Source organism: Crocodylus porosus, unplaced genomic scaffold (genome assembly GCF_001723895.1).
Source record: "Crocodylus porosus isolate Cpor-Errol unplaced genomic scaffold, CroPor_comp1, whole genome shotgun sequence".
In the NCBI taxonomy this organism is placed as follows: Eukaryota; Metazoa; Chordata; order Crocodylia; family Crocodylidae; genus Crocodylus; species Crocodylus porosus.
This window is the reverse complement of record NW_017728931.1, coordinates 6,901,274-6,922,348: the sequence shown is the minus strand read 5'-3', so window position 1 is coordinate 6,922,348 and position 21,075 is coordinate 6,901,274. Positions and strand designations below refer to the sequence as shown.

At 43.9% G+C, this 21,075-nt stretch overlaps 1 protein-coding gene across 6 annotated transcripts in view; it reads right to left on the bottom strand.

Annotated features, from left to right (window-relative positions):
- Positions 1-625: 625 nt before the first annotated feature.
- NPHP1 (nephrocystin 1) overlaps positions 626-21,075 on the bottom strand; it is a 59,634-nt gene continuing 39,184 nt past the window's right edge. For 2 of the 6 annotated variants that reach the window (XM_019544113.1, XM_019544116.1), the window contains 4 exons: positions 16,620-16,732; positions 13,018-13,091; positions 5,925-5,969; positions 626-1,097 (listed from right to left, as the gene is read on the bottom strand). In XM_019544113.1, the coding sequence (XP_019399658.1) occupies positions 819-1,097; positions 5,925-5,969; positions 13,018-13,091; positions 16,620-16,732 (511 nt within the window). In that variant the 3' untranslated portion in view covers positions 626-818. Of the gene's footprint in view, positions 1,098-1,237; positions 1,622-5,924; positions 5,970-13,017; positions 13,092-16,619; positions 16,733-21,075 lie in introns of those variants that run through there. The other 4 variants (XM_019544117.1, XM_019544115.1, XM_019544118.1 and 1 more) reach the window with 4 other exon arrangements.

The window sequence follows — 21,075 nt, the reverse complement described above, 5'->3', positions numbered from 1 at the left end:
TTTTACACCGTAATTGCTAGGCAGATTTTTTACATAAGTTTCGTTTCTGCAGAAATGACACTTCTAGATAAGAAATGAAATTTACAGAATGCGCATGTGTAGCTTAATGCCAGCGGAGAAAAGTACAAAGCATTCGTTTTGATTAACAGTCAAGACTTCAAGGTTACATAAATGTGAGAGTGCCGCGCGGCAGTTATACAGAAAAAAAAATAAAACAGTTACAAATGTCATCCCAGTTAAGGTTGTTTCATTATTACATCACTGATCTATTAGAGAACATACTTGTTTAAAGTCGTGCAATGTTCAGTTACAACTCTGGCCACTGCCTGCTAGTAGGTAACTCCTGTGATGTAATCAGATTTGCTTAACATCATTTTGCTTAAAGTTGCAATTTTCAAGAACATAACTATGATGTTAAATGAGGAATAGTTGTACAGCTCTTCTAAATTAACTAAAGAAGATACTGTTACATCCATCTTAAGAGTTTGCTGAGCTCTATGGTCAGTACAACAAAGTATTCACCTTCATAAGCCAATAAAAGTAGTAGATAGATGTCACTGACAACTGTACCCATGTTTAAAAATACAGATCAGAAGCTTTTTAAAAAACAATCAACCATGTAGTCAAAGAGCTAAAACACTTTATTCTAATCTCTTGGTATGTGCTTTGTCAAAAAAAGTCATTACATGTCCAGGTAATTTAATACAATTTACTTACAAAATATGCTTTGTATAAACTATAAAACCCTTTTATTTTTATTAGATAGATCATTCCTTTATCTTGCATATGCTACACTCTATTACTGTCTTGATATCCATTCATGTTGATACACTACTTTTCCTTGCCTCTCCTAGAAAATCATATGCTACCTCTGAAATATCAAAAGCTTTGTGAACAGTTTCTGAGGACAGCAGAGAATAGAGAGCACCATCATTTTCTCGGGTCTGCTTCAAGAAGTCAGCAATCACTTTCCAGCGAGAGGCTTCTGACTCTTCATCTGCCCATTTATGCTTTGGGAGGAAAGTAGACTGGAGAAGAGGGAAGACAGAGTCATGGTACACCAGGGTAAATACAGTCTTCAAAAATTCTTGATCTCGCTAGAAATAAGAATATAAAAGCATTCAGTACTCCATGCTTGAAGGCATTTCTACAGAAGATTGTATAATCACAGTAAAACAGTAATCCTATGGACAGCTATTCCCACTATTAAAACAGGTTTTCAGATAATCCAAGTTGATAAATCCATGATGCTTTAATAAAAAACCCTATAATATAAACGACAGCATTTTCACATTGCTATGTACCATGTATGACATTTGTTTGCATCTCATCTTGTGTATATTAAATGCTGACCTTAAAGTTTCTTGCACCACACTTTCATGCACTGAGGTACTATGGTACCAAGGGAGTCCAATTCTATTTGAAGATGCTTCCTCTGATAAAACTGCATTATGAAAAGCGATAGAGATGTTCTTTCCTTTATTCTTTCCACAAGGGTCAAGCACCTGTAATTCCAGCCTTTCCATGGACTCCAGGCCACTATCCAAATGGTCTTAGTTGCTTTATCCCCAATACCTTCAACATCAGCTCATTTGCCTCCATAGTGGTCCATTCCAGAAAACTAGAGACGAAGACAAATATCTAAAATCTTCCTTGTGATGGGCAGACATTACAGAGTATAAAGACACGTGAGCCTTTGTACTCTAAAGGATTCTAGATCTACCTGAAAGCATAAGGTGTATACAGTCCTTTAAGAGGGCACAAGTTGGATTGTTGTTGTTCATTCATCAAAAGCTTTCCTTTATGCTGGCTACACAATCTGACTGTCAAGAGACCTTTGAAGCAGAGCCCTGGATTTTAACAAAGGAAACATTTTCTTCTACTGAGACTTCTCTCAACCCAGTCATTGGTATCAAAATTGTTAATTTAGTTACAGTTAGGGGTCTTGGACTAGTCTTTCTGTCTATATGCTTCCTCTACCAACCTTACTGATTTCAATCTTTTTCTGTTCAAGGAGGCTTGTGCTGGAGTTACTATAAACAAATGGGTTTTGTACACCATTTAGGATGATTATACTACACAGTTCCAGACCACACTTTTTCACATGTAGCCCTGTCCCTCTTCAGGAAACACTCCCACATGAATCTAACGAGTGGTAGGTTCACCATCAAAGCTTGCTGTGATAGATTCTGTATCTTAGGGAGAAGGGGCTTTATTTTTCTTCATTTTTAGTAATAAAGAAGAAAGGAAGAGGATATCCCATATCTGCCCACAGGTGCTGAATTCATAGGCTAAGTACAGACAGTCAAAAAGCTGAGGTAGAATCAATCCAATCTATGCAGGTTTCTCTAAACAGTGTTAGAGAAAGCAGGCAGATGCCTGCAGTGGCCAAGGTGTAAGGCTGGGACACTCCCGCATACCTCCCAGCATGCTGTGACATTGCCAAGGACAGCCAAGCCCAGCCAAGCAACTGTGTCATCCCTCACTGGCCATAAGGCACACGCCTCCCCACACTGCCCTGTCATCTGTCAGGCAGCTGGCAGCAGCCTGCAGCCAATGGAGGGAGGTATGATTACCCCCACTCAGCAGCATGGGGGGACCCTGGGCTTTGTCCAGGTTGGGGGTGCTGGGGTCCACCCCTGGCAGAAGAGAGGTGGGGGGGAGCAGAGGAGTGAGTGCTAGGGTGAGGTAGTGCCAGCAATGCATCCCATGTAAGGACATTAAGGACATCATGGGCGACACGTGTAAACCCTTGCTACCACTTCTTAATAGAAGAAGAGTTCAAACTTTGATACAAAATCTATTGCCTGTGAGTTACCTTACCACGCAGTGAGGTATAAGAACAAGCTTCCTACGCCAAGAAGCAATTTTGTTAAGGGCATGGCATATTGTAAATCAAGTTTAATTTGACAGCTTTGCTTTTCCTGAGAGGCACTAACTGAGCAGGAAAACCTCCATCTTGCACAAAATGCCTCTAAAAATATTTGTTTTCTGATTCAGGTCTTGCAAATGGCATATCCCTTGGGTGTGTTTTATTACTATACATCATAAGTATTCTTCCCTTTGTTCTCACATACAAAAACACTTTGGATCAGCAGGAGATGCCTTTCTGATTCACCTGATATGTCTTTCCCCCAATACTTACCCAGGTCCAGAAGAAAGTGTGACAGGACAGAACTCAGGCAATCCAAATAACTCCTATGCTGTCCTTCCCTTCTCTGCTTCTCAAATTTCCACACTTGTCTAATCACCAGTACATAACACTATGACTTCAAAAGAACATGGTTTCTTACAATAGGGTTCTTGTTCTACATCCAGACCCTATGGATCTTGTGGTATCTGGATGACCTACAGTGGCTGCTGTGCATACATTTTGAGCATCCTATTGCAATGTAGGTGGCCCTCCACTACAAGAACTTAAACAGCAGAGTCAAAGCATTTTTCCTCTTGGGCTCCTATCCATATTTGCAATGTGACACAATCTTCCATTTCTTTTATTCTGGACCACTTGTTATTGTTAAATTCAATGAATGCAGAGTTAGTGGCAACCTTGACTTGATGTCTGATCATGCTAATGTGTCTTGCTTTATTCTCACGAAATAGTTAATATATTTCTCATGTTTATCCACCAGTTCAATAAAATTAACCTTCATGGGACTCAAACTTAGTTCTTTCAGCACTGAGAAAACCACTGCCGGAACTGTCATTTTCTTGTTTGATCCACTATTTAGCAACAAAGGTGGCATTTTCAGTGGCCACTGCTTCAGCTTGCTGAGCAAACTGAAAACAGTGGAGTCTCTCATAGATTTATTCTGAAAATGATTTCACGTGAAATAACATATACACTTACTGGAGCTTTTTCCAAGATCATGTTCATTCCAGAGGGGACCTACGGACATGCGAGGAGGCTGCTCTGATGCACTTTAATTACAGCACATCAGAGCAGGCTCGATTAATTAGCATACTCCAGCAGCCTCCATGTCTTGTGCTTCAGCATCCCCATACTTCAAAATGGTTAAAGCTTCCCTGCCACCATCCTGAATCACAGGGAACCTGGTTATATGAGACACTGTGGACGCTTTAATTAGAGTGGCTCTCGGAGCCATTTTAATTAAAGTGTCCCCTGCCCCAACACCCCCGGAGCATGTGTAAAAGAGCCCAAAGTGCCTAACTTGTTTGTATGGAGAGCCACCCTTGTTTCATTTAAATAAAACAAGCTTCAGAAACCTTATAGTACTTGTTTCTTCTAACATCAGATCCAAAGGAAGACCAGTTTTGGCTCTTAGACTACTGAATTAGATTGTGGACTGCCTCAAAACAGCAAAATATCAATAAATTAAATCTCCGAATTCATATTCCAGCTGGTTCAACCAAGGCTCAGGCTGTCTCAGTGACATACCTTAGTTGGGGTCTGCGGAGCAGATAGTAGAACCCTGGCTCATGTTGGCCACCATTATATGTAGGGACCTACCAAAATCACAACTGCATAATTTTCACAGAAGCCATGTTTTTGGGCAGGCTCTGTGAGAAAAAAAAAAAGTGTGGGCTCCACACTTTTGGTGGGCTTGCTTAAAAACAAACAAACAAACAAACAAAACCCCACAAAACTTACTGGCAAGGAGAAAAGCAGGCAGGAAGCCCTGCAGTCTTGGAGCAAAGGTGAGAATGTGGAGGGGGGGAAGGCAGGTGGGAAGGGTATGCAAGGGACAGGGAGGCAGGAGTGGGGGGGCTGTTTCTACAGGGGGCAGGGTTATGCAAATAGTGGAATGAGGAGGAAGGAGGCAGTGATTCCCAAAGGTGGGCGGTGTAGAATATGGGTGGGGTTATGCAAATAATGGAATGAAAGGTGAGGAAAGGAGTGGAAGAGTGAGACTAGAGGCAGGGTTATGCAAACGAAGGCTCAGGGCTATAAAGGGGAGGAGGGGTTATGTAAAATGACATATGATTTAATGGTTTCCCGTGGCTTAAACAGGGTAATTAAACTGTGGTTTCAAGTCATGTGCCAATCTGTGGGGAGGGGCGGGACTCCTGGGGCCCCTCAGCCAATCAGAGGCATGGGGTGGGGCCCTGCTGTGTTCAACCTGCAACTATGGTAGCCAGCCCTGTGATCTGCCCTTGAAATGGGCTGGCCAGCTACCTCCTTGAGTTTGTAACCCCCTAATTATGTGCTACTGGCAGCATAAACAGCAGGTGCCTATGTGGGAAGAACAGCTGTTATTCAGATGAACTCCTAGCTCCCAGCACCTGCAGGACAAACCTGCTTGCTTAATAACCTGAGTAAGACCCACATATACCGGCACTGAAAGAGGAGGAAATGGCTATTTATCAAGCTCTGTATAGATGGATCCCACAACGTGCTCTCCTCCTCCACAGCTTGGAGCGAACTCATCAGGACTCTGAGCAGCGAAAGAACTGAATGAAGGTTGGGGTCACCCTGCCCTCGATTAGGGGTGGCAGAGGGGAGCACAAGAATATGCAGGGCACATGCATGACCCTGAATAGATGCTGCTTATGAAAGCTTTACAAATTCCTGTGCCGTGAGAGCAGGTGCTACAAGCAGGATCCACATGTACACAAGCTCTCACAGAACTATTTTTACTGTCAAGGTACATAGCTGTTTTACAGAAACTATGAATGCTTCAAAGCCATGAGTGATAGTTGCTATGCTACGTTAATAATGCAATGCTATGTTAATAATGAAAAAAGCTAGCTAACAAGACAAGTTTATTTCATAACCCTGCCCATGTAGCTTGCTACTATAAATATGGATAAAAAAAAAGTGAAGGTCTGCAGTTAAAGGACTTATATTTTTCTGACTCTATAATAGTAAAGACAAGAATAGCTGAAACTAGCCACAACACTGATAGAAATGCTTCTGTTTTTGTAGCTTTAATATGATGCTGAGAAAACCTGTACTTCAGTACCTTCTCTGATCTCTTTAATGTGCTCTCTTTTTCTGCCCAAGCGCTCTGAAATAAAACACAAAACATTATATCAGACTGAGTTTTAAAAATTGTGAAGATGCACATCAAGACAATTTTCAGCTGCAAGAGGTATTTCTTTGACCTCATTCAATCCATTTCACACCTGAGCAAATTTCCCTAAATATTGGAGAATACATTAGGATACCAAGCAGAAAGCAGAGTTTTCTAGCCCAAATCCAGAATTGGTTCCCCCACCACCTAAATCCCTAATTATCACCAAAAATTCTTCAGAGCAAGCATGTTTAAACAGAGCAGCATTTGGAGTGGATGGAGGACAGAGGATGGTAGTACATGGTAGTACTTGAATGGTGGGGAAGAGAAAAAAGGTCCCTTAAGACGTCCTGGAAGACCAGATAGTGAGCTTTCTTCTCATTCACTGGGAAATACCATTGTCCCAGAGATTTCCAGAAGGATTCAAGGAATAAACAGAAATGGTTTCCAGGTCTCTTGCTCAGGGTAACTATGGTCATTAGTAGATATATTAGTAATTTACAAGATTTTTGGCAAAGTCAAGTCTGTTTACCTTAAAAATCAAAAATTTGAGTTGTGAATTTTTGCCAAGATCTGTGGAGTTTCAACATGGAATTGCACGTGACCTTTTTTTCTTGGTTATTTTTTTATTTAGTTTACATCTGTATTTAGCCATTCATGTACAAAGCTTTACCACTCGCTCATGTGAGATATGATGGAGCAATCCAATTTTATTTAAATAAAGATCACTGGATCAAATGAGATAGAAGTCTTCACAAACAAGACTAGCTAGTTACAGTCTCATTTAAAAAGAGCTGAGACTGTTTTTTCTAAAACTCGATCTGTCTTAACTGTTTGATCTTCTTTAGTAGAATCAATTTAACTTTGGAAAGCTTTATTTGAACTGAAGTGAGAGAGGAGTTGAAAAAGTTAAAATAAACAGCCCCCTCCTGCCTCCCCCCAAATTCTACCCCCCTCCAAAAAACTCAAAAATTAACATACTGTCAGGCACCTTCAGATGACTAGGAGAGGTCACACCTAAGAGCTACTTTCTCAGTCTGTCAGGGAGACAGCAGCGTACCTATTTAAACTCCCTCCAGAGCTAATACAATCACCTACCCTGGAAATCTTCAAGAGGAGACTAGACAGTTACCTTGCTGGGGTGACCTGACTCCAGATGACTTTCCTGCCTAGTGCAGGGGGCTGGACCTGATGACAGGGGCAATGCACAGTGGGTGCACCCCCTGTCTGGCTGCGCTCCCTGTTTAGCCAGTGGGCAGGAGGACAGGTGGGAGCACCAGTGCCCCACCTGCAAGCGCTGGCCAGGGAGCGGGGCCACCAGCAAAAGCAGCCACACTGCTTCCGGAAGTGGCTGTGAGAGTTCCGGAAGCAGCACGGCCACTTTTACGGTGAGTGAGATGGGCTGCAGGATCGGCTGCTGGGCACCCCCCACCAGTGGGACTGGCCGCCGAGGTACCCCCCACCCTGGTTGCTGACTGGTGTCAGGGGGGGACATACCCCCCTGACTCAAGAGGCACCAGACACCCATGCGTGATGATCTTGCAAGATCCCTTCCAGCCCCTTACAATCTATGAATCAAACGGCTTTTTTTTCTATATCCCACATACCAAATACTTGGTATTTTATTGGAACCCTGAATTGTGCAGGTACCACTGGGAATATCAAACACTTACAAAAGCCACAAAATTCCACATTTTTCTTAGTGATCTAATGTTTCTGAAACAGAAGAAATCTAAGTACAGCAATATAGGTTGAATTTAATCAAATGATTCTTGAAATTAACAATATAACATGTTAAAGATATTTGTCAGTAAAACTTAAGAGTGGAATTCTATTTCCCTTTGTGCATCTAAATGCCAGCTTTCAGCTGCTAAATGCTAAAATGCAACTTGTTTGCAGGTAGCAATTCTATTTCTTCTGCAGTGTAGGTGCATAAGCATGCACATGTAGACTGAGCCTGCTCAGAAGGCTACACAGTGGCAACACACACGGTCACATATGTGCACCAACTGTGGATACATCCTGCCATCCAGAGCATGAAAAGGTAAGCCAGAAACTTATGACTACTAGATATTAGACTCTGAAGAAGAAGGGCCCTTACATTTTTTTTCATAGACATTAGGGCTGGAAGGGACCTCATGAGATCATCAGGTCCAGCCCCCTCCCCAAGGGGCAGGAAGTCAGCTAGGGTCAAAGGATCCCAGCAAGATAAGCCTCCAAATGTTTCTTAAAAGTGTCCAGAGTAGGTGCTTGCACCACCTCTAGGGGGAGTCTGTTCTACGCCTTGGGGGCTTGGACAGTGAAGTTTTTACTTATGTCCAGCCTAAAACGGTCTTGCAGGAATTTGTGACTGCTGGACCTTGTCATCCCTTGGGGGTGCTCTGGTGAACAGGCCTTATTTCCCCAGATCCTGATGCACACCCCTTATGTATTTATAGACAGCCACCAAGTCATCCTTGAGCCTGCACTTCTCCAGGCTGAAGAGTCCCATAGCTCACAGCCTCTCTTCATAAAGCCTGTTCTCTCGACCTCTGATCATACACATAGATTTCATAGACATTAGGGCTGGAAGGGACCTTGGAAGATCATTGAGTCCAGCCCACATCTGAAGGCCGGGAAGTCAGCTGGGGTCATAGGATCCCAGCAAGATAAGCATCCAATTCTCTCTTGAAGGCATTCAATGTAGGTGCTTAAACTACCTCCGATGGCAGGCTGCTCCAGATCTTGGGGGCTTGGACAGTAAAGAAATTCTTCCTTATGTCGAGCCTGAAAGAGTCCTGCAGTAGTTTATGACTGTTTGACCTTGTCATCCCTTGGGGCACTTGGGTGAACAAACGTTCCCCCAGATACTGGTAGTCACTACTGATAAACTTATAGGTGGCCACCAGATCACCCCTGAGCCTACGCTTTTCCAGGCTAAAAAGCTAAAGAGTCCCCCCAACATAGCTCTCCTCTCTGGACTCTTTCAAGCTTCTCCATGTCCCTCCTGAATTGTGGAGCCTAGAATTGGATGCAGTACTCCAGCTGTGGCCTCACCAAGGCCAAGTACAACAGGAAGATGACATCCTGAGTCTTGCTCCGGTAGATACAAGCCAGAATTTTGTTTGCTTTGCTGGCTGCGGTATTACATTGGTGGCTCATGTTCATCTTGACCCCCAAGTCCCTCTTGGTCATAGTGCTAGCGAGTGTAGCATTGCTGAGCCTATATAGTGTGATGGGAACTCCCCCCGACACCCGAGGTGGAGCACCTTGCATTTCTCTGTATTGAATGCTATCAAGTTTTCATCCACCCACCTTGCAAGCCTATCAAGGTTGGCCTGCATCATCAGCCTATCCTCAAGTGTGAATACTCTTCCTCAAAGTTTTGTGTTGTCAGCAAACGTAGCCAGTCTGCTTCTGACACCAGAGCCCAGATCACTTCAGACCTGTTTCAGCCTCAATTGCTGAATGGTTAGGGCACTTGTTCTGTAAGCCAGGGACCCCATTTCTAGGTTCCCATCTCACTCAGAGCAGATGTGAACCTACATGTATCTAACATCCCAGCACAGAACTCAAATCACCAAACCAAAGATCAGGCATCATCCAAACTCCTCTCTGGGTTGAGTGACTCTTACATAGTTTATATTCTTCCAAATCCAGACTGTAACAGAAGCTTGGACAATCGTTCTCTTGTGGAAAAATAACTTGCTATTGCCTAGTACCATGACATCCATGGTGAAGGGTGAGAGATACAAGGTCCCCTTACACTGCAATGACTGCATCTTGTGCAGACATACCTTTGTCAGCTTTAAGTAGCAAACTTGGCTGCTGCTAGCAGTGTAGCCACTGCAACACAGGGCTCATCATGACTTGCAAAACCCCACATAGAAGATGGGTAAATACTCAATGAGTCCACACTGAAAACCGCCCCTTTTCTCAATGTTTGACCGCCACCTGCTTCAATGATGATGTAGGTAGTGCTGCTTAACCAAAGTGCTCTACATCTCATCAGCTACCTGATAATGTCATGCAGTGACACCTGAGTCTAATATGCAGCATGCAATAATCCAGGGCTGTCCAGCTGGTGGCCTGCAAGCTCCCACCTGACTGCTGCTCTTCCCATTGCTCCTGCTACTACCATTACCACCACTATTGTTGGTGGGGTCTACAGGCAGGGTTGCTAACTGTCCATAAATTTATGGGCAGTTGGTAAAAATTCAGACCAAAAATGCCTGTCTATAAAGTCTGTAAATAAATTTAAGTCCTCTGTAAAAACAGTCAAGTTCTTGCTGCTTTGTGAAGCTTCCTTCTGGGAAAGGATGGGGACAGCTGGACCTTGACTGAAGCACAGAAAGAGCGGAACAGTACAACCTGATGTCTAAGTGGGAGCACAGCATGCTGAAGGAAGCCTCCTTTCAGTATTTTGTGGACCCTTTCCCCTCTAGCCATGCACTGCTGTTCTTGCTTCCCATCCTATAATACTACTGGGTTCAAAGTAGGCTTCTTTTGGGGTCTGTGTTGGAATGGGAAAAGCAGGCTGGCAGGGGTAAGGCTGGGGGTGGGTAGACTGGGCAGGACAGCATAGTGAGGGTTGGAGCTGGGGTGGATGTCAAGTGTAAAACCAAAAATATATATTTTTTACCAGAGTAAAAACACATGTCAGTAAAAAAGCCTGTCAGTAACACGTTTGCAAATTGTCAGTTAAAAAAAAAAAAAATTATTGGGTTGTCAACACTTTCTCCAGGTTTCCACTCCCTTTTCCAGCTTCTGCTTCCTGCCCTCACCTCTGACGGCAGGGCAGAACAGGCCACAGGGGTATGGGGAGCCCATAGCTTAAGCAAGGGTGGAGGCACACTGCTGACATGGTGGAGGAGACATGGCAGTGCCTGTGGGATGAGGGGAGCCAGAAGAGCTCATGCTGCAGGCACCCTCTGGCTGCTCAGAAATTGTGCAGCCTGGCAATAATCCACTAAACAAAATTACAGACAATTTACAAATAAAAGCAATGGTTATGTTAATATGAAAGACTGTATATGCTGTTAGGAGGGACCAGTATTTAATTCCATACTGTCAGGGTCTTCCCAGTCTCTTGGACAAGTCACTCAGGGCTAGATATAACTCAGCATTTAGTAGACATTTAACCCAACTGTTGTAAGGATCAAGGCATTAGACATTGTAAGGTGTTAATATCACTGTATTTATTTGAATCTAAGATGACCCCGAATTTAAGTCAATCCCCCAATAATTAGATTATATAGAAGGGAAAGGTATATATTTTAAAATGGCAAGGTTCTTTGAGTGATGTGATATCTGTTATTAGATTAACTGAGTAGTTGGAAAAAAGTTATTGGTAAGATTTCAGGTGCAATCACCCTTCTTCTTCAGAGAACAGCAGACTCCCTATGCCTGAAGAAGGGTGACTGCACCTGAAAGCTTGCCAAGAACTTTTTTCCAATTACTCAGTCCAATAAAAGATATCACATCTACTCAAAGAACCTTGCCTGCCTATGTCCTTACACCAACACAGCTACAACCAAAAACGCAGCATATATTTTAAAATAATTTTCATATATACAATCTAATTATTGGAGGATCATTAATTTATCTCCTTCCACTGCTGCAGGGGGGCAGGCAGTGGGGAGCAGGTGGTGTGGGAAGGTGAAGCTTGAGTCTGGCCCCCTGCCACATCTGCCTGCCCTCATCCGCAGCCTTGGGACACCCCTTCCCCCTCTGCCCCTTGTCCTGCCCCTTTCCATAGCCTCTGCTCCCCTTTCCCTCTCTCCCGCTGAACAGCCTTTGCTCCCTCTGTCCCCCTCCCACTCCAGCCTCTGCTCCCTTCTTCCCTCTCCTCTGAACAGCCTCTGTTTCCCCTTCCTCCCTCCCCACAGTCCTGCTTCCCCTCTTCCCCTCCCCAACTTCTGTTCCCCTCCCCCTTGCTCCATGCCAGCAGTTAATTTTGTTTTACTCTGTCCCCATTTGAGCCTGGGCCACTGAGCACAACCCCAGACCAGGCCCCGTAGCAGCCATGCAGGCCATGTATGCTACAGGGTTGGGCTGGGGCTGTGCTCAGTGCCCCAGGCAGCAGCAGGGACAGACTCTGCCAGTGTGGGGCAAAGGTAGGTTGGAGAGGGAGAGGAGCAGGCAGGGGAGCAGAGGCTGTGGAGGGCAGGGGCATAGAGATTGGTGGAAGAAGCTGCAGGTGAGTGATTGCTGGGGGTGGGGCGCGCCGCAACAACTGTGGTTACAGTCCAAACCTTGGATAGGGGCTGGTGCCCAACACCCCCCCTCCCCGCTCTATTCTACAGCAAGGGCCTTTTTTCTCTGTCTTAGAATCGAGTAAATATCGTATGCTCATGAAAGACTAGAAAAGTACCCAATATAGAACAAAAGGTCCAAGATTTGTCAAGAATAGTTTAGAAAATCACTTTTTCAGTTAGCCCTTTAAAAAAAAAAGTTTTAGATAACCTGCTCCCAGCCAAAATATTTTTCTCCAAGTGAAATGGGAAAATTTAGTAAATCTTATATAATCCATGTGCTTTATTTCTACCAGATTAACTTGAGACTTTGTATCATAATTATGAATGCAACCAAGTCTAGAGGAATCCACAGCATTCACTATGCATGTACATAAAACAAGAACAACAGAACCTCCATATTTTATGTTTTCCTTTTGGTAATGTACGAGGTCAAATATACTGCAATATATTCAAAGTCTAGAAGAGTTGATCTCAACCTTTTTAGACTCCAGGCACCCCTGGGAAAATACCAGCTCTTACTTTTCATTCTGTTTTCAGCTATGGAAAAATAGAGCAATTTCTCTGATGCAAAGAACTCATAAAGGTCACAAGAGGTCAAAATAGATTTAACACTGTGCATTCCTATTTGAAATTCCTGGGTTTATTTTGTAAATCTTGTTTGTATACTAAACAGTGCTAATAAGCATGGCAGCCTGTGGCACACTTGAAAGGATCTCAAGGCACCCCAGGGTGCTGTGGTCTCCCTGGTTGAGACCCACTGGTCTAGAAGCAGCAGATGATTCTTCAATATAACATGTATTACATACCCTAAATGCATCCATAAGATCAGGCTGCTCCATAAGCTTGGGAAAAGTTGCTAAAATAGGATTACTAATTAAATCTGAAATGGAAAAGCAGCATACAGATTTTGTTACGATTCATAATATTTTTAGATAAGACTACAGGAACATTAAAAATGGCTTACAGAAGCATTTGATGATTTTGTATACCACTACATTCTCTCATAGTTTCTAACAGCCCTAGAATAGAAACAACTGCAAATGTGCTGCTACTCAGGCACCAACTTTGTTTTTTGCTGGTGGGTGCTTGCAGCACAGAAACTAACCCACGTAAAAACAGCACTTTACTTTTAACTCAGCGCGTTCCCCTGCTGAGCCCCATGCATGCCCAGAAGAGGCGTTAAAGCTCTGCAGCATCTGGCTCTTTAGTGGGGCTTTTTTGGCACTTTTATCTAATAGCTGATTGAATCAGCTTTAGCTAAAAGCACCAAAGCCCTGCTGAAGCGCTTGATCTTCACAGACACTGCAGAGCTGTGTTGAAGTCACACACTGCTTCTTCCCATAAAGTGAATTTTTTTATTTTTAACATCTGCAAGCACTGGTCTGTGGGTGCTAATTTTTTTCAGTGGTTGTTTGAGCCCCACAGCATGCATGAAGTTGGTGCCTACGTGCTGCTATTTCCATATTGTAAAAGTGAAGATCTCAAGGTGCAGGAAACATTAGCAGCTTAATATTATCCAAATATTCCTGGAAAGTAAAACAAAACTAAACTGCTTTTTCTAAGAGTCTAAAAACTCTGTGAACTGATTTTTTTGAGGAATTTTAGTTAACTCAAAATACATAAATACCTTTGACATAAACCTGATTAACATGCATTTTATTTTGGTTTTCCCATACACAGACGTATATAATGAGAATCCAACAGACGAAAACAGAATCTATACAGAAACAAGGTGCAAATGCTTAGTGAAGGAAATTAACTCTTAGAACAGCTTTCAAAGGGCTATGATGGAGTCTCCATTACTTGAAATCTTTAAAATTAATGTTCACTCTTTTTCAAAAAGACACCATATAGCTCAAACAGAAGTTACAATCATTCTAAAAAAATGAGAGAATGAAGTTCTTTGATCCATATTAGTCAGGCAATAAAACTAGATGATCAGAAGGACTCTTCTGACCTTAATAATCTATCATTTTTCAGTTTATGGTTTTATTAAATAAAATGAGAGCATGCACATCACAAAAACTGAAAAAAATCCTGATTTTCCAATGTACTAAGTGTGGAGATTAACTTCGGTGAAAGATGTGATGGTAGTTATAGCTTTAGGTACTTTTGAAAACTGAAACTACTATTTAAGTGCCTAGCTATGGACTGAAATTGTTGGCTTAAGTATTCTGGTAAGTGCAGATTCAAAGTCTTTTACTATAGAAGCAGACCATGCATTATTTCAAAAGCCTAATACAGAGACACAGGAGAAAGATCAAGGAATGTTCAGACAGTATCATTTTGCAGTATGAAAAACTATCAACCCACTACACAATGACTGCGAGTTGTAATTTTTTGTATTTCTGTAATGATTGTAACAATAGGCACATTAAGAAAAAAGGTGTGTGGTGATGGTTATGTTTTTAAAAGGATGAATCTAAACCCGTATCTTGCTTTGTTCTTTCCACAGCTGAATGTAAACCTTAAGAGTTCCTCCACGCCTCCTCTGCCTATCTCCACAATTGACAAAATACACCTAACTCCACAATTGACAAAATATGGGGAAAATTATTAGTCTTAAATATAGAAACACTTACCTGATCTCTTGTGGAAAGCATAAAAATGTACTCATTAAAAATTAACAAGCAAAACATTTGATCTTGGCAGTTAAGAGGAACTTAGAAATGTTTACAAGAACTGAGAAAAAGCCTCCTCTGAGGGCAAATTCCATGCATTGTCGTGCCATATACTACGAAGACACGCATTTGGGATCAACAAAGCATGACGTAGTAATTTTGAGGTGAGCTGGAAACAATGGAGGAACAACAGGTTGATTCTAAATTATGAGAAACAAGTATTGTGAATTCCTCAGTGAATGGTATATGAATACAAACATTACAGTATTCATACAGTATTCACTTGCGTGCTTTCTTGAAAGCTTGCTTCACTGAAAACATTTCATTCATATATCACTGAAAACAAAATTTGATTTGTAATGTTTGCCTTCCATTATGGGAATTTAAGTCAAATATGAAACTCATCTGACACAAGTTAAAGTGTTACAAAACTGAATATAAAGCTAATCTTGAGCAGATGAGAATGACAATTAGGGACTCTTACAGAGTGACTTGAGCAGAATGGGTTTCATTTAACTTCCATGGAAAAAATGCAAATAATATTTCTTCAAACTGAATGCATATAATATGTATGCAGTCCATAGATATGAGACAACATATGTAGTATTACATCAAACAGAAAGAAATGGAACACAGATCTTTCTTAAACTGGAACTCATGAAAGTTGTCTTAGACTGGGGAGAAAGTGCCGATTAGGGACAGATTTTTTCCAAGGCAAGAACCTGATTTAAACCCTACTTATGGGAGAAATTGGAGAGAATGAAATAAATGTGCTTTAAAGGTCTGATTCTTCTCCTAATGTAGGCAACAACAAAACGCACATTGGTTACAATGGGGCTTGATCAAACCCTTCTTACTAAGTTAGTTTATATAGCAATTGTTGCTAGTCAGATTTAGAGCCTTGGCTAGGTTTAATTTTTATAATGTCATCCTAGCTGGCTGGGCTATGTTGTTCTGTGAATATATATTACCTCTTTTTAGGAGAGAAAATTACTTGCTATAACTCAGGACATAACAGTGTATTGTTTTCTGCTAGGCAAAACACCTGGAAATTCTGGAAGCATTTTCTTACTGAATAAACCACAGGGTGGCACCATGGGATGCCTATACACAAGCAGGGAGGGTGCTCCAGTGCACTGTAATTACAGTGTGCCAGAGCAGACTTGACTGAGTCTTATGTATCAGCATCCCTGTGCTTCAGAATGGTGATGGGGGGTGCTTTCTATGAGCTTTAGATAAAGCGCCCCACCACCATTTTGAAGTGCAGGGACACACACTGATACATGAGATGCTCCAGGTGGTCTAATTAAAGCACTTCCCCCACCCAACTCCCAGAGCACATGCATAAATGCCCTTAGAAACTAAGTGGCTCAGAGCTTCTATAGGAAACATGGTATTTTGTCAGATGCTATGAATGGATTTAGTAGCATCTAACAAAGTCGGTTGTTTTCTACAAAAGCTCATGCCTTTCTGAACCAGTTAGCTAGCTTCTAAGGTGTTACCCTCCCATATCCTCTACCTGACTTCAGACCAACATGGCTAACCACTTATTTCTGCCACAAGTACTTTCAAGTACTTGGAAGCAAAGGACAAAAACACTCCCATTTTTCCCCTGGCACTATTATTCATACAAACATAAGAACTGCCACACTGGTTAAGATGAAAGGTCTATCTAACCCAGTATGCTTTCTTTGCAAGTAGCAAGTAGAATATGCCTTTGAGAAATAATTAACCAGAATAACTCACAATATTGACTTCTCATAATTTGCCACAATAACAATTCTTACCAGCACTCTGCGCGCTTATTCTGTCCTTCAGGAGCACATCACCAAGAATTTGTCGATAAAGTATCAAGAGGTGAATGTAGCACATGCTGCCAATCAATGTTTCTGGTAGCAGACTATAAGAGAAATACAAGGTGGTGTATCTATTCAAAACAGCTCATGGAAAGCAATCCTGTGAACCTGAATAGGTATTACAACCACATCAGTGTACATGAATAAATATCTATTGGAAGTAATAACAGATGCAATAAGCCAGAAGTGTGTAGATATACTCTCTTTCATAAAGAGTGTGTGAAGTACTTCTGTGTTACTGATGAAAAAGACATTTAGAAGACGGAAAATGAAGCTAACCAAAGGTGTTCTTAATCTGAGCAACTAAACAGCAGAACAGTCATTAAAATATCAATTTAGTGTTAGATATTTTCCAGAGAGGAACAGAATTTAAATCCTAGGAAGGCCCTTGGAGTGCCATTTACACTTAAAGAACATGAAACTTCTTCAAAGGAAGTCATTGGCAAAAATCCCAATGATTACAACAAGATGGGATCAAACATTCATGACCAAGTTAGTTTATGTAGCAACTACAGCAATACTGCCCATCTAAATTCAGATCCTGTCTTTAAAGTTTTTAAAGATGTTTAATCAGTGAAATAAGGTATAAATTATTTGCAAATATTAAAAGCAACCATGTATACTGTGGAGCAGCTGGCTGAGGCACAAGGGTTGCCTTCTGGCCAGCTCCACACTGAAGCAAACTGTGCTCCAGCCAACTGCGCACAAAAAAATTAGTCAACTGCGCAGTAAATATCTCATGTAGATGTGCCCAATGCAAAGGGAAATGATCTCTATACCATTAGCAGAGGTACCTCTACGGGTATGTTTATATCATGCCCTGGCATTCCCAGGGAATGTTGTCTTCAAACACGCTCTGTCTGCCCACTCCCAGTCTCCAGCAGAGCAGAGAGCTCCTCAGGGTGGCTTCATCACCTCATTCCCAGGTATGGCATCGGCAAGCAGAAGGTTGGGGTGGGCTCAACAATGATGGTTGCAGGTGTATGAAGAATGCAGTGCAGACATCCTAAGGCAGCCACATCTGATGGTTTACATTTTGCCACTCTTTCTTCATTCAAGTCATTCCTATTCTTGAGGGTAGGTCTACACTACAAACTGAAAGTGCAACTGCCTCATATGGTTTAATGTAACTGCACTAGGTACCAGTAGCAGGTACTGGAGTGGCAGCAACACACGTTGTTTCAACCAACCTCGGACCCTTGGTCAAGGCAGCTGACCCATGCTGTCGCTGCTATTAGTATCCAATGTGGTCAGATTAAACCTAGCACGGGTATATTTAAATGAAATGCAGTTATACCTCTGATTGTAGCAGATGTAGCCCTATATACCTCCACAGAAACTGTACTAGGAGAGGGGATCTCATCTTGAGATAGAAATCACATGTGATAACTGACTATTAGCTAAACAAATGAATTCTAAACTCATCTAATACTATAGGTCAGGGGCAGGCAACTGTTTTGGCTGGAGGGCCACTTAATGAGTTTTGATGAGCTGTCGAAGGCTGCAAGGGTAGCCCTGCCCCTTGACAGGCACCCTGATGGCCACCATCTTGGGACTGGAAGTCCCACACCCTCACCTTCAATATTTGCTTCCAGAAGACCCTCCCCTTGCCCCTGGAAGTATGCTCTTTTTGGGAAGGTGGTTTGCCAGCTTGGAACTGGAAATTTTTATATATATATAAATGATTGCATGATAAGCTCAAAATGAAGTCTTACTCTTGTGTATTGTGGGGGATGGGGGCATGGGGTTTGTGTGTGTGGATGTGGGGGTATGTATGGAGGTAGGTGGGTGGGTATGGGGTTTGTGGGGAGCTATGTGGAAGGTGGCTGGGGGTGTGGGGTATGTGCGCATAGCAGTAAGAGGGGCTTCCCCCAGAGGCAGGTGTGTGTAGGTGGATGCGTTGTTCGTTGGGGGCGTGATTGTGTGTAGGGGAGGGTGCAGTTGTAAGGCTTCAGGGGGATGGTTTGTGGGTATTGTGGGGTTTGCCTGGGAGCCCCAGCATCCACCCCCACCCCACAAAAGCCCAGAGCCAATGAGCCCTGGCACCGCCCCAGCCCTACCTGTGCCTGCTCTGTACTGCGTAGCCGTGGCACATCCTGCTGCCCCTGGGCACACAGTGGGGGCTGGGGCACCTCTGCAGCAGGACTGCCTTTCTAGGCAGCCCAGACAGTGGCAGCTCCTTCCAGGTGCCACTGCCGCTGGCGCCAGCCCCACAGTACAGCTGGGGACCCACATGCGCAGCCCTGTACCTGCTCTGGACTCGCTCACCTGAGCTTAGCAGTAGCAGCAGGGCAGTGGCGGGGCAGAAACTGTTACCTGGTGTGGGTAAAAGCAGCCCCTCCCCCTCATAGCTGCCAGCACTCCTTGCTCCAGCTGCCCAGAGCCCATGTCACACTGGGCTGCCCTGTGTCTCTGCCACCTCTTGGCTGCCCAGCAGGGCAACGGTAACAGTGCAGAGTAGCCACTGGGCAGCCCAGAGGTGACAGTGACCATGGCAGAGCATCTTTGGAGATAAAGCCTTCTCCCTAAGTTAACAAGTCTAATCTAAGTTTGCTGGGGGAGGGAGACCAAGTCTTGGGGTAAGTGGGAAAGTGAGCGACCTGGAGAAAGCATAAGCAGGAGGGGGCAACAGGGGGGGCCTTATCATTCTTCTTGAGAAAATAGGGCAATTGGCTAGTTACCTGAAGTGTCTGCACACAAATGCACAGAACCTGTGAAATAAGCAGGAGAAATTGGAAGTCCTCGCAGTTCCAAAACTATGATGCGATTGGAACAGAGATGTGGTGGGATAGCTCACATGACTGGAGCGCTGTCATGGATAGGTATAAACTGTTCAGGAAGGACAGGTAGGGGAGAAGAAGGGGAGGAGTTGCGCTGTATGTAAAAGAGCTGTATGATTGCTCAGAGCTCCAGTTTGGAATTGGAGACAGGCCTGTTGAAAGTCTCTGGGTTAAGTTTACAGGGGAGAACAATAAGGGGGATGCTGTGGTGGGGGTCTGCTATAGAGAAGGATGAGGTGGATGAGGCTTGGTTCAAACAGCTAGTGGAAGTTTCCCAATTACAGGCCCTGGTTCACGTGGGGAACTTCAATCACCCTGATGTGCTGGGAGGGCAATACAGCAGTACACAGGCAATCCAGGAAGGTTTTGGAGAGTGTTGGGGACAACTTCCTGGTGCAAGTGCTGGAGAGGCTACCTAGGAGCCATGCTCTTGACCTGCTGCTCATAAACAGGGAAGAATTGTGGGGAATGTAGACGCGGATGGCAACTTGGGCAGCAGCAACCATGAGATGACTGACTTCAGGGTCCTGATGAAATGAAGGAAGGAGAGCAGCAGAGAAAGGATCCGGGACTTTAGAAAAGCAGACTTCAATACGCTTGGGGTACTGATGAGCAGGATTTCCTGGGAGGCCCATCTGAGGGGAAAAGGAGTCCAGGGATGCTGGCTGTATTTTAAAGAAACCTTACTGAGGGCTCAGGAATGAATCATCCTGATATGCAGGAAGACTAGGAAGAATGGCAGGTGACCAGCCTGGCTTAGCAGGGAACGCTTCAGTGAGCTAACACAGAAAATGGAAGCTTACAAAAAATGGAAACTTGGACAAATGACTAGGGAGGAGTATAAGAGCACTGCTTGAACATGCAGGAATGAAATCAGGAAGGTCAAAGTGCAACTAGAGTTGCAGCTACCAAGGAACATGAAGAGTAACAAGAAGGGTTTCTATAAGTATACAGGCAGTCCTTGACTTAGGACTTTGAGTTATGACAAATGGCACTTGCAACCTTTATAAATTTATACTGTTTCAAAGTTCCGATGCCGGTTTCGACTTTACAACGGTTGACACAGCTGCCTCCAGCTGTTAAGTCCCTTGTGGTGGGGGGGAGGGGGGAAGAAAGGGGCATGGGGGAGCAAATAAATGCCCCCGCAGTGAGGGAAGGATTGGGGTTGGGGCAAGCATTGCCCAGCCGGGGTGAGGGGGCGCAGGAAAAGGGTGGGGTATGCGTCCCTGGATTGAGGGGGGAGGGGGGCAGGCCCAGCGCTGCACTTTGGACAGGCAGTGGAAGGTGCTGGGAGTGGGGGCTATGCCCTCCTCCCATTCACCCAGCTGGGGTGGGGCAGAGCCGCTGCGCTGCCTCTGGAAAAGTGGCATGCAGCAGTGAGAGCTGCCCAGGCCTCCCCACTGCTCCCAGACAAGCAGCTGCTTTGTCCCACACCTTCCTGCCCCACCCCAGCTGGGCGAACAGCGGCAGGGCATGGGGGGGGTGTGCCTCCAGAATGGGGTGGGCAGCAGAGTGGGGGCTATGGAGGGGCTGCAGCCACCCTAAAATTTGCCACAGGTCCCCCAGAGCCTCCACCACCCACCTGGAACACAACCCAGTGCAGCCCC